Below are 13,763 nucleotides of genomic sequence, written 5' to 3'. Positions count from 1 at the left end.
GTCAACGATAAACAAGAATTGACTTGTCTTCGAAAAAAGACGGTGTATAAATTGACTAAACATAGGAAGTTTGAAGAATGTCTTTTTCAGATAGGTTTTAACACGCTTGCGGCTGAATTGACCGAGTACGTCAACAAGGAAATTTCTTTTTGAACCTGATCCCAGTCCCCAGATGTTATCGCCATTTTGATGGCATGGTTTAATCGAGGAAAGTACAATCCGTCGTACAAGTTCAGAAGGTCAGGTCCATAAATAACATGTCTTAACTGTCGAGGATTGTTGGGCTCTACAGTTTGAATAAACGCTTTCTCTAGCAGCATCATTTGATCGTTTACGGGCCGAAGATCCTTTGCAACGATTCTTAACTTTGACTTGTTTGCTTCAAACTCGTGCGAAATATTGACGAAATTTTCTATCGCGTGAGAAAACGCCATCAAATTGATATCGTGTTTTTTCAAATGAAGGTTTTGTTCCACTTCTTTTGCTTTTGATTGTATCAGTTTTGCATAGGTTGTCGTATTGAAGGGCAACATGGGAGATTCTGATAGCTCAAACAGAAACATCGCTGCATATTTCCCCATGGCAAGATGAGTCTTGAACTCGGGATCAACAAAAGTTTTTATCCAATAAAATGTGTCATGTAGAGAATGGTAAACTGGATAAGACCGCCGTATTCCATGCGTTCCTCCAAAAATATAAGACCAATCTGCACAGGAGACTCCGATAAAATGATAAAAGGCAGCATAATCGCTGCCAAATGATAAATTTTCACAGAATGCTGAGCCGTTGATATGCTTGGTAACATCCCTCTCCAACATCACATCGTACATGCTTCTGTTGCTACGCTCAACCGTCGGATCACGGATTTCTTTTGTCAAAGAAATTGCGAGATTTTGTAGCAAAGGATTTGCATCAACGTTAATGCTAAAATTACCATTCACGACCACGTCCATGTTTAGATAGGCAACAGCACGGTCTTGCAAAATCTGAGCATTTTCTTCCACATATTCCGCGGATCCAACTATAAAAAGCTCTTCCGCATCCCAGCTACAAAGCATTATGGTCCGGCGAGGCCGCCATCCTGATTTGAGTAACTCTCCCAAACCACGTGACACTTCCATGAGTACAGAGGTACCGCTAACTGCATCAGCTGCTCCGAACACCCAAGCGTCCCGGTGATTTCCCATGAGCACGTATCGGTCGGGTTCCTCCTTTCCTCTGATCTTGCCGATCACGTTGTAAATGGTTCTTATCTCAGGTTTGCTATTTACTTCCATATGGAGCGACAGACTTTCGTCTGTAAACCCAGGTCCTACATGATAAGTAAGATCCAGCCCACCTTGCCATTCCTTGGGTGCTTTGGGTCCTTCAAAGAAAAAAATTCAATTCATTTTGATATAAATATTTAGTATATACTAAAACAGTGGATAGCGATGAAGGCGCGCTCTGATTGGCTACTCAAACACCGAATATCCTCTGCTGTTCACCTCCGAGCAGCTTGCGCGGGATTTGCGCCCAAAAATATGGTCATCGTTCAACGAATAAATGAGTTAAAATCATCTTTTTGTGCTATCTTATCTCACTATTTTAGAATATACTAAACCAACAAAAACGCGGATCGGCAAATATCCACCACTAGCCACCTCAACTTCAGTGAATAGTTGTTAAATAATCTATTAACAATCAAGATGATAGCGTTTTGACAACAAAAAATGTAATTTTCCTTTTAATGAAATGCGAGCTGGGAAGTTAAATTAACTTTTTAGTTTTCTTGTTAGCTCCCTGAAAGAAAGGAGAGATTACTGACATTCGAAATCTTGCTAGTTCCTGAGAGAGTGAGCGTAATTGTCAGAAAGTATTGATATCGTGATAAGCCATTTTCAAGACATCAAATGACTCAACATGATCTGCTTCTCAGTAAATGAGCTTGAACGTCTTTTCAGAGTTGAATTATCAACTTTTTTTCAAAAAACAAAACGGAAACTTGTCCATTCTCTTTTTGCGTCAATTGCATTTCAAGCTCTGGTTTGCCATTTGTTGCGCATTTAAGACAAAACAGGTGCTTTCAGTTGTAAAAATGCGTGAGGAAACGAAAAAGAGTCCTTTAAATTAAAATTTTACGAAAAGGTTTAAAAACTTTAAAGCTAAAGCCAGATTGTGGTTACAATTCGACGCGCCTTACCGTGACCACCTAACAATGTTTTTTACAAAGTATCCGCCAATAAGGGTGTGCGAATTTGATTGACAGTCACGCCTCCTTACAAAGCTCGCACAGTTGTAAGTTGAACACCATTGCATGGGTTGTTGAGTTGACGTATTTACACGTAATTGTCAAATGTGAAAGTTTGTTGGGTGGCCACGGTAAGGCGCGTTGCACTGTAAAAGTCACGAATGGATACATAGAGTAAGGTATGGTACTTACCTTTCATTCGGCGCAATATCTCCTTTGCATCTCCGTAAGACAAAGCCATTGCAGGAATTGTGGGCAATCCGCTCTGATTCAGAGGCTTGCGGTATATTCCATCAACTGAGGGGAAGCCCGGGGTAAGTGGGTCTCCAGGACCCTGTTTGCCCAAAGATGTCCCACGCTGAACACCGGTGTCTGGGAGCCACCAAGAATTAGGGAATGTGTTAAGAGGACCGTCAGGGGCAAACTGGCCAGGGTCAGTGTATATAATGGCCCCGGATGCGCCGTGCGAAGCGGCATTGAACACCTTGAATAGAAAGGAACAAAGAAAAGTGTTTTATTACTTCCGTCACAAGACACGATAGGGTATCCATTGGTTGAGCGTAGTTATACTTTAGCTTGGTAGTGTTTTTTGGTTTGTTTGTTTGTTTTGCGTCGTCTCTCGTTGCAACACAGTAAAAGCATGGATTGTGCGGGTAGTCCAAAAAAATTGTCAAAGAGGAATTATATAGCTTGCTTCTCGAGTTCAAGCCTGGTCTAAAATCAGATCGAATTCTTTCCCTAACCCTTTGAGAAGGACTTTGTAAATTTCTAATCAATTTACTTATGATAAAAACAGGACCTTTACCGTTAAGAAATTTATATTACAAAATGCCTTACTAAGTGAAGCTATCATCATCGCAGTTATGAACGCAATTTTTGCATTTGCGTAGGGAAGCCTGAAAAATTCAGGACTTCAACGGGGTTTGAACCCGTGACCTCGCGATACCGGTGCGATGCTCTAACCAACTGAGCTATGAAGTCACTGACGTTACAACGTCAGTGACTTCATAGCTCTAACCAACTGAGCTATGAAGTCACTGACGTTACAACGTCAAAGACTTCATAGCTCAGTTGGTTAGAGCATCGCACCGGTATCGCGAGGTCACGGGTTCAAACCCCGTTGAAGTCCTGAATTTTTCAGGCTTCCCTTCGCAAATGCAAAAATTGCGTTCATAACTGCGATGATGATAGCTTCACTTAGTAAGGCATTTTGTAATATAAATTTCTTAACGGTAAAGGTCCTGTTTTTATCATAAGTAAATTGATTAGAAATTTACAAAGTCCTTCTCAAAGGGTTAGGGAAAGAATTCGATCTGATTTTAGACCAGGCTTGAACTCGAGAAGCAAGCTATATAATTCCTCTTTGACAATTTTTTTGGACTACCCGCACAATCCATGCTTTTACTGTGTTGCAACGAGAGACGACGCAAAACAAACAAACCAAAAAACACTACCAAGCTAAAGTATAACTACGCATGGGATATGTGAAATGACACTAGATGACACATTTGATAAAGTTTGGTATCAATAGGTCTTAACAAACGATAGTTACAGCCATTTATATTATCCAGACTCGTTTCCATGTTGAACTGGCATACCTATTATAAAAAATGCCATAGCGACCATTGGTGCTTGTTATAAAATTGCCAACAAGTGTTTTCATGTTTTTTAGACATCCCTTAACACATCTAGATAGGTGGCATGTTTTCTTCACGAAATGCCCACGGGATTACCAATGCTGCCAGACTATTGGGAGCTGGTCATTTGTGGGTTCTAATGTTCCCGTGAGGAATGAATCAACGATGAAATGATATATGGAATGGATCATATATGAACTGCGGATATGAAATCAAGTGAAGCTTTGATCCTCGCAGTTTTTCAGGCTTCTCTACGCAATTGCAAATATTACGTTCATAACTGCGAGGATCATATCTTCACTTGATTTCATATCCGCAGTTCATATATGATCCATTCCATATATCATTTCATCATTAAAATGACTTACCTTATTCCCCCTAAATATTTTTCCTAGCCGAATAATGACAATTTTGTTTTTGACAGACACCCCCATGTCTTCCAGTTGTCTCAAGTCTTCCTCTGTTCCAAAATTGGCGTACACAATCTCATCCTTCACCCTCCCACTGGAAGCGTAGCCTAAGAAAACTGGAAACTCTTTCGCTTTTTCTTCATCTTTACGTAAAACCTGTTGATTTGAAGAACAAAACTAATTTTACTCGGGCACACATGACATAAAAGTCCATTATGTTTTCGTTTCTGTACACTGAGATAGCCGTTGAGCCGTTCTTCTAAACACTGAGCTGCAAGAACCTCTTGCATGGTTCGCTGGATGTACTCGAACAATGATTACTAAAATCAGTAATTGATAAAGATTAATATTTTCTGTGATAATTGGTGAACTTACAAAGCCTTGGTGATTTATTTATTGGGCAAGCGCCTATTGCTCAAATGATAACTGTTTTCAGGTGTCAGTCGTAAAGAAGAAAAAATAAATAAATTGGCAGCTTCGTTGTAACAGCACATGCCGCAGCCAAGAGTACAACCAGAGTATAGCCGGACTTCCTCTATTCTCGTCACCAGAGCCTCGGATCGACCCACGGCTCTGGGAAACTCTGTGTAGGAGAACATACGCCGTAGGGTTCTCATTGCGGAATATGCGCCGTAGGGTTCTTATAGCCAAAAATTGGCTACTTGAACCTCAGGGCACCTGCTTACTCCTCGTGCTAACTTGAACCATTTAGGGCCGATTCACACGGTACGATTTTTGTCGCATGCGACAACGGCTTACGACAGGCCCAACACATGATTTACGATTGTTGTGTACGCCAGAAAAAATGTCGTAGCATTTTAAAACATGTTTTAAAACGCTGCGACAATCGTAAGTCATGTCGTAGGCTTTTCGTGAGCTTGTCTCATGCGACAAAAATCGTACCGTTTAAATCGGCGCTCAGAGAAGCTCTTGATTGTTCATCACGAAAACCAACTAAGAGACACTTTGTTTCAGAGTTCCCCAGAGCTTTTCTCTCCCTTAGTTAAGAGAAGAGCTCTGGGCTCGAGATTGGACTTCCTCCTGGTCTTCCTCCTGGTCTTCCTCCTGATCTTCCTCCTGGTGTTCCTCGCATCCGTTGCCTGATGACATTAGCGATCTTAGGCAAGGAAAACGCCACCGAGAACGTTGTCTAAAAATATTATTTCTCGTTATTGCAACAATTTTGTGATAACTCCAAGTCGTTCGGAATGGAAAGTGTTTATCAACATAGCGGGAATAAAATTGGCACGAACAGTGTGGTTGTTTGGGAAGAAAATTTGAAATATTTCCTCAGGTTCTTACGCTCTCTACACGATCTCAAATTTAGTCAATTCACATCACCCGTTTGGGCCTTGAGTGGAACCCTCAGGGGTTCAAAAGAAGAGGCCGCCCAAAGCAATCCTGGGGGCGGAGTGTACAAGATGATCTCGCCAAGAAGAATATCACTTGCCGGTTAGAGGCAAAGAGAACTTCCAAAAATAGGGTCAGGTGGAGGTCCATGGTTGACGCTCTATGCTCCCCATTAGGAGCGAAGATGGACTAATGTAATGTACGTCGTTGTCAGGACGAGGACGGCAAAACGCATTGTTTTGTGGCGTTTTCGTATTCGTCGTAGTCGTCGTCCCATCTTAACCGCCTTATCTTAACTTCTCCTAACCTTTCACAGCCAAAAATGCAAATTGACACATCGCCGGATTTTACTCTGTCCAAAGCCAGACGATTTTACTCGTCAATGGGGAAGCCCTCGGCGGTAAAAGGGTTAAGGTCCCTATTAAAACGGCTGTGAGGGAAGGCAAGACTTCCTCATTGACCTCCTCACGGAATACCAAGGAACACCAGTCAAATACTATGCGTGAAACCCTGCCACAACACAACAGGAACACAGCCTATGTAAACACCACAAAATCTTGGCGAGCGTGAATACTGCTAATACGAAGCACTTGCCTTTTCATTAGGTTTTGACCTAAATATAACTTTGCTGTTTCGACGAATTTCCACTTTATTCCACTTTGAATTTTTGTATGGATAATTCATCAAGACATCATATTTCGGCATTTCTACTTCGTCAAATCCATAGCTAAGCCATTTCGCCGCAATGTCGTCTGCTAAATCGTTATTTCGCTTGGAAGATGCAAAATGTGGCTCTTGCGAAAAATACCTGAAAATGAAAAAAACATGACTGACATCAAATACTAGGCTCTCGATCAGGCCGGCTTCCGTAGATCGAAGGTGGATACCTCTTTGACAAGAAAACTCACCGTCCAGATCGCTTTATCTATAGTGTCTTATATCGATTTATTCAATTAATATGGATTTCCTATCTATGGACAACAACATAAGCCCGGTTTGCGCGACAAACATTTCCGGTACGGCACTCCTAACCCCAGATTTTCGTTACCCACGATTTCTGTTTTACACCAACGAAATTTCCTAGAGCTATAAGTCCAGTTTTTTCATAGGCACTCACGAAAGAGAAGCGGCACTCATAACCACCCCGGGCCTCCCCCAATTTCTGCCCCTGAGTATTCGAGGATCTTCACAATTCGTGCATTTTAAGCCTGGAGGTAAAGCCGGGGTGTTCATATTATGTTCAATGAATTGTGTTCAATGAATTGGGTAAATAGGAATTGTCGGAGACATCAGCTCCTCAGTTCTGTAAATTTACTTGCCTTAAGCGAATTCATAGATAAACTCGAATGAAATGATTACTCGAAGAAACTCTCTCTCTCTTCATCCATGATTAATCTCTTCCCCTCGGCTCTCTCTCACTCCCTCTCCCTCCCCCTCCCCCCCCCCCCCCCTCTCTCTCTATCTCCTCGAAAAATAAAACACAATAAATCAAAAACACCATTCTTACCTTAGATTCTCCTCGAGGTTTTTAGCCTTCAACGAATTCAAAAGTTGCAAACGGAAATCGGAGGCGAGACGGCGCCTTCTCGAAACCTCGTTAAACGAGTTCGTTTTCGATATTTTCTCGTGACGATTTCCGCGACGAACCGAGTTCGTGAAGTAACCACATATAAATGACAGGCAAACTACAAACACAATGACAGAAAAGCTTTGGAAAAATCTATGAAAACTACATTTGGGACAATTTTCAGAGGATGTTTTCTTTGTAGTATTTATGGCCATTGTACCACTGAGACTCGTGACACTTAAAAAATCGGACCTGCTTTTCGCAACTGAAGCCTGCCGATACCTGCCAGAAGGTAAACACGTAAGCGGAACGCATGGACGCATTTCGTTTACTTACGGTCTATGTTCACTGAAAACGTTAACGAAGTTGGCATTGTCTCATTTACAGCTAAATACGGATTTGAGCGAGACAACAAGCTTCAAAGAATACATTGCAAAAAGATGTTAATATTCAAACTAAACAATATAATCTACGCGAAACGGGAAGGCATTGCTCGTGAGTTTTGACATCGGGTCGCTTCGAGTGTCAAGTCGAGTGCCGGTTGTTGAAACACTCCGTTTCATTAACCTCTCCGAAAGCCGGAAACGTCCTTTATTGTCTCGAGTGAAGTAGTCACTCTGCTAAGAAATTGTTAAGACATAATTGATGGGAACGTCGGAATCAATGACTAAAACTCCATAACAGGGGGAGGCCCTATTAGAAACTCATTATCCGACAGAGCATAAATATAGGGTTCATTTTGTTTTCAGTTGAAACGAAAAATTGAGGGCTTTTAAGCCCTTTAGGACTTTCTTAATACAGTTTTTCTCTCAGGAAAGTAATTTGAACGCATTGATTGCTTTTTTGGATCATTCAACTCTGAAGAAGGGTATACCTGATAGGTTTTTTCAAATTCCTTGGCTTTTTGCAAGCTAAATGTATTGCTTAACTCTGCACTAAACCTCGTTTATGGAATAGCTTGAGTGAATATTGCTTAGTCATATATTCATCCGCCCTTATCACGCCTGAAGCCCGCTTGCAGCTCTGGCTTCTCCCATGCACATTCAGACCCCTTCATCTTTTTCTTTCTGTCAGCAGTGTTATCTGAGCCTGAACTAAAAGAGAACCTCCACTCTTACAACAGAATAAGTTTACAAACAAATTTGTTCAAATTTTTTTTAAAAGTGTTTATATCAAGAAAAGTGAATTTTAAAATCGCTTATTTTCACTTTCAAATTTCTTGGGCGCCGCCATCTTGAATAATTGTGACGTGTTACAGTTGCTTTATTGTTCTGACACAAAGAGCTTTTGTGTAATGACAATAGGGCAACCGTAACACGTCACAGTTCTTCAAGAAGGGGGCGCCCGCAAAAATCTGAAAACAAAAATAGGCGATTCTAAAAACGCTGTTACACAATGAAATGTTTCGTGCAACTTGTCTAGCAATGTTTTGGCGACATTGTGGCGGGACAAGTTGCCGAAACATTTCACTGTGTAAGTAACATACCCTGCAACGGCCAAAATCGTTGCGAGACAAGTTGCACGAAAAGTAGAACTTATTTTACTTTCGGCAACGGCTTTTGCGACTTGTCTCGCAACGATTTTGGCTGTTGCAGGGTATGTTACACTGTGAAATGTTTCGGCAACTTGTCCCGCCACAATGTCGCCAAAACATTGCGAGACAAATTGCACGAAACATTTCACAGTGTAACGGCGCCTTAAAACTTACTTGTTTCGGATACAAACACTTTTTTTCTTCTTTTTTTAGACTGACTTGACTGTAACAGTTATTTCCTGACTTAACAGTGCTGCGCCCCAAGCAATCCAATAAAACTAGAAGTTGGATTGAGGAGATACGTGTCATTTGGGCCCATTTGTTCAAAGGGTGGATAGCGCCATCCACTGGTTAAATCACTATCCACTGGATAACTCAACTGGTTTTGCTAGTGTGTATCCGTTGGATAGTGATTCATGTGGTAGACAGCGTTATCCACCCTTCAAACAACCGAGGCATGTGCGACAATATCTAATAGTGGTGAAAACGCGGTAGATGCAACGCAATCTCTCAATTAAAAAGCTATCCTCGTCTTGACACCTTATCTTGACAGGTCGCCAAGCTTGCAACAAAAATTGGGGTCATCTCAGTGGTTACGTTTTGATGTACTTTTATATTTCTTTCATGTCCTTAATAGCACTGTTTAAAAGTAATGTCAACAAGTATGTGTTAATTTTGGCTCCTTGCTTCTGTAGCATGATATACTGCACTGATATATAGTTTCTTTTCGGTCTAAACGCGTAAGATCAGATCAGAGTGTTCAACCAGATTGCAGTGACAACCGGTCTAGTATAAATAGAGGTTTGAGACCGGGGGAGGGGGTGGGGTGGGTTCTCTCATAAACTAGTTCGGAGCCCCGGTTCTGATGTCAATCTATCTGATCCTCGCAGTGGATTGTCAAGTGTCCTGAGCACACTATACTCTCCTTTCCTCTCAGCTCTGGTCGACAATACTTCATCACATGTCTCTGGGCCTGACAACAAAACCACATGCAGCCAATCAACTCTATGAACATAGTCTGGTTGCAAATAGCTTCCTACCAATTGTTTCTTCTTTCTCAACCATGTTAAGAGTGATTTTATAAATTTCATCACCATAAAAGATATTATGTGGTTGCGATTTCGCCTCTAGAAGGCCGCATCAGATGCGTAAAGAATTGGCACTCGCTTACCTCAAGGCCGAGGGGGTTAGAGGAATGGGTTTATTTCTGAAATGACGTCAAAAACTACTTTGCATTGCAAAAATTCTTTTAAAAAGTGGAATGCAAAACAGTTTGTGACGTCATTTCAGGCATTGAGACAAGCGACTGCCAATTTTATAGACTTAGCGCAACTCGTGCGGCCTTACAGAGGCGAAGTTATAACCAGTTAACGTAAAATCCATGTTTTACGCGGTTGAAATTTGACTTTTCCGAAATAGAAAAATGAGACGAGAAACGTTTTCAAACAAATTAGACAGTTCAATTTCTCTCCACCTTATCATAAGTAATTGAAGTTCGAGTGAATAGTTGTTTTCTCTCTAATCACGCATTAGGCAATGAGGATTTATTGGGTTTTCGACATTTGAAATAAAAAGGCCATTGATTTAGTTTTTAAGATGTTTTCAGCGCTATATCGTTACCATGACAACAACTTGGACCTAACAAAAACTATCAAAAATTTGCAATATCAATAGAAATGGAGAACTATCAAAACGTTGCCTTGCTGTAAGGATCGACTGTGCTGTAATCTCTTTTCCATTTAAAACCCATTGTTATCAGTGGAAAACCCTTTCAAGCCTCTCAATTAAAAAGATATCCTTCTCTTGACACCTTGTCTTGAAAGGTCGCCAAGCTTGCAACAAACATTAGTGTCATCTGATGTACTCTCATGGTTTCTTTCATGTCCTTAATAGCACCATTTTAAAGTAATGTAAATGAGAATAAAGGAGTGGCCTTTTCGTAAAGGTAAAAGGCATTAAGTCACTTTATTTAATGTCGGTAGTTCCTTCAGCTATGAGACTCCAATGCTGCACCCTTTACCCCCCCTCCCTCTGTCAGTGATCGGGTATTTAAAGATACAGCTACACAAATCAGAGGAAAGTCGAAATTAACGTTGAGGTCATTGAGAATTGAACTTGTAACCTCTGCCTGTCAAAGTGTGCACCAGTCATTTGAGGTATGCCTGCTCCTAAAAGTACCTATATCTGTCTGCTGTTTTCGGACTCAAGAGCAATATTGTTACAAAATGTTTGTTTTGGAGGAAGAGGACCACCAAAGGACTACCACTTGAAACAAGGGCAAGAACCAGTGACTTGGCAGACCACGAACTCTTCACTGGCCAGTGCCTCTGTGCCTTCAATCTCTCCTTTCCAGAGAAAAGGTGAGTTATATTCTAATCTGTGGCTATTGCAGCATGTCCCTGTCATATGGTACTGGAGAAATGTCTTGATGATTGTAACTAATCCTTACAGCATCCTTATTTTCATATCTTCTGCACTGACGTAAAGATCAGTTGAATAGTTTGCAGCTCAAGAGTAGGGATAAATCAATTATTATTATTATTATCCCAATGATTCGTTCGCGTGCGCTGTTTTGTTAGGCAAGATAACTTGGGAAATTTTCGAGGTTTTGCATTGGAAAGCGAGCGTTAAAAATAAACCATATGCGCAGTAAATGTACACAAGATACTGAGTTCTAGAATTAAGTTCACCTTGAAGAAGAAACAGTGAACTTCCAGATGATGTAAAAATATTGCTAAAAAGTGATTCAAAACACGTCCTAAGGCTCAACTGAAAATGTAAAGGTAGAATTTTTCGAAGCAGCGCGCGTTAAGCAATCAAGAAAGTTTTTGATCGCTAACTAAACAAAGCGCTTGAAAAATATTTATTATAACTCAAAATATGCCTTATGCAATTTACAGTTAAGTCTAACCACTCAATGGATAAAAATTGTTTGAAATTTATTCCAATCGCTTTGTTTTCTTGCAGGTATAAGTGCAAAAAAAGGGAAAAAACGCCACTGCCGAACAAAATTTCACCACGTGTTTTCTGCTTGTCAAAATACACAAAACCGCAAGATTAATTTAGTTAATTGATCACTATCATGTTTCATGAGAGAACAAACAAGGTCAAATTGTGTACAAAAATGCTCTTTCGAAAACTTTGACTGAAAGATAACTTACACAACACAAGAAAAACAACAGAGAAAATCGCTGGAAGTTTTCTCGCATTTGCAGAATATAAACGCACGATCGGATTGATTTTTGTTGAAGATACCGATCTTCCGAGGTATACCGAAGGCGAAAATTCCTTCGATTACAAATTTGTTTTAGGAAAAAAAAGACTTGTTATTTGCAAAAAATCCATCGGTTGATCAATATAAAGCTAAATTCGGGAGCTAATCAATGCCCATTATGACGTTAATTGCTACGAAGGCCTTTAATTCTGCGCGGTTTACTCGATGAAAAAAGGGCAATGCGCTCGGGGATTTTAAGAGTTTTTGACAGGCATACCTACTCGTTTCGTTTACTATTAATTCCCATGGATCATCTCCTATGAAAACTAAGAAAAATATTTAATTCATTACGATTATCTAAAACGAAATAAAGAGCAGTAGCTGCCACGAAATCTGGAATTTGAATATTATCGACCTGATCATTCCAGCGAGCTTCATGTTTATCATCGGTCGCTTGGTTTTCACCGTCTTCTTCGTCACTTTTAAAGTCATCTAAATCAAAATTGTTGTCTCTAGTATCCCCTCCTCTTACAGGAAAACCATAAAAGATCCCTTAGATCCCTAGATCCTCCGAATCCGAAAAAAAAAGCATGAATATCCCCATCGTTTGATGCGTAATTGGGCGCATCGGCTGTTGTCTCCGCGTAATTTGATCGCGCGGTCGAAAGGGCAAAAAGCCAGCCCTTGTGAGGTCTCTTATCAGCTGTCAAAATATGCTCACAACACGGCAAATGATTGGTCAATTATCCTACTAAATCTCCATAACAACAAAAAATAGAGATTTCCTAAGGGAGACTGGGTAGAGGCCTAAGATCGACTCTGATCAAGACGCCATTTTGTACGGCCGGTTGAGGCCGGTTTAGGTATTTCAGGGGTCATCGCGCGCGGCCGGTTGAGGCCGGTTTAGGTGTCAATGGGATAATTATTATTATTATTATTATTATTATTGATTAAAAAGACAAACGCAACTAGATTCATTTTGACAACGTTTCGACATCGTCCGATGTCATCGTCAGGCAATGAATTTTAATCGGATGAAGCATAACTTATAGTACAAGAACAATAGAACAATATATACAATAGTACGCTAACAAAAAATGTGAAATCTAAGTAAATAGTTTTGCCCTGACAGAGTCTGACTGTACATTAAGTGATGGTTTCAATTCTTTGATGTAGAACATCTCATGAATTAAGCAATCAAATTTCGATGCGCATTTCTTTAAGACACTAAAACTCGCCGCTGGGGGTGCTGTTGTTTGGCCATGATCTGCTAGGCGGTGCCTCCCGATAGCTGAGTATCTATGTTCCTCAATTCGTTGACGTACAGTCAGACTCTGTCAGGGCAAAGCTATTTACTTAGATTTCACATTTTTTGTTAGCGTACTATTGTATATATTGTTCTATTGTTCTATTGTTCTTGTACTATAAGTTATGCTTCATCCGATTAAAATTCATTGCCTGACGATGACATCGGACGATGTCGAAACGTTGTCAAAATGAATCTAGTTGCGTTTGTCTTTTTAATCAATTTTATCACAAGATCTAGACTTATTATTATTATTATTATTATTATTATTATCATTATTATTGTAAGTACAGATAATTATTATCTGTACTTACAATAATAATACTTGATCAGTGATGATGATGATGACAATAATTACAATAATAATATCAATAATGGAACAAACCTTGCTTCCCACAAGGAGTTCTTCAGTTTCAAAGAGAAGTGCATTTGATGTCAAAGTGCAGTTGTCACCACCAGTTTTCATAACATGTTTAAAAACCTATTAAACAGAGGAGCTATTAGATAAAATAGGA

At 40.2% G+C, this 13,763-nt stretch overlaps 2 protein-coding genes across 2 annotated transcripts in view; both read right to left on the bottom strand.

Moving 5' to 3' along the window:
• Positions 1-86: 86 nt before the first annotated feature.
• LOC138007481 (N-acetylated-alpha-linked acidic dipeptidase 2-like) lies at positions 87-7,668 on the bottom strand. The gene is made up of 5 exons (XM_068854431.1): positions 7,135-7,668; positions 6,222-6,435; positions 4,236-4,433; positions 2,423-2,714; positions 87-1,366 (listed from the first exon to the last, which is right to left on the bottom strand). Exons 1-5 carry the CDS (start codon positions 7,515-7,517, stop codon positions 87-89), a joined length of 2,367 nt encoding a protein of 788 aa, XP_068710532.1. The 5' UTR covers positions 7,518-7,668.
• Positions 7,669-9,321: 1,653 nt separating this feature from the next.
• Positions 9,322-13,763, bottom strand: part of LOC138007483 (uncharacterized) — a 9,501-nt gene continuing 5,059 nt past the window's right edge. The window contains exons 4-5 of the mRNA XM_068854433.1: positions 13,634-13,729; positions 9,322-9,701 (exon numbers count right to left, since the gene is read on the bottom strand). Of these exons, the coding sequence (XP_068710534.1) occupies positions 9,597-9,701; positions 13,634-13,729 (201 nt within the window). The 3' untranslated portion in view covers positions 9,322-9,596. The remainder of the gene's footprint in view (positions 9,702-13,633; positions 13,730-13,763) is intronic.

Source organism: Montipora foliosa, chromosome 6, assembly GCF_036669935.1.
Source record: "Montipora foliosa isolate CH-2021 chromosome 6, ASM3666993v2, whole genome shotgun sequence".
Lineage (NCBI taxonomy): Eukaryota > Metazoa > Cnidaria > Anthozoa > Scleractinia > Acroporidae > Montipora > Montipora foliosa.
The sequence above is the reverse complement of the archived record's forward strand: the minus strand, read 5'-3'. Positions and strand labels throughout refer to the sequence as shown.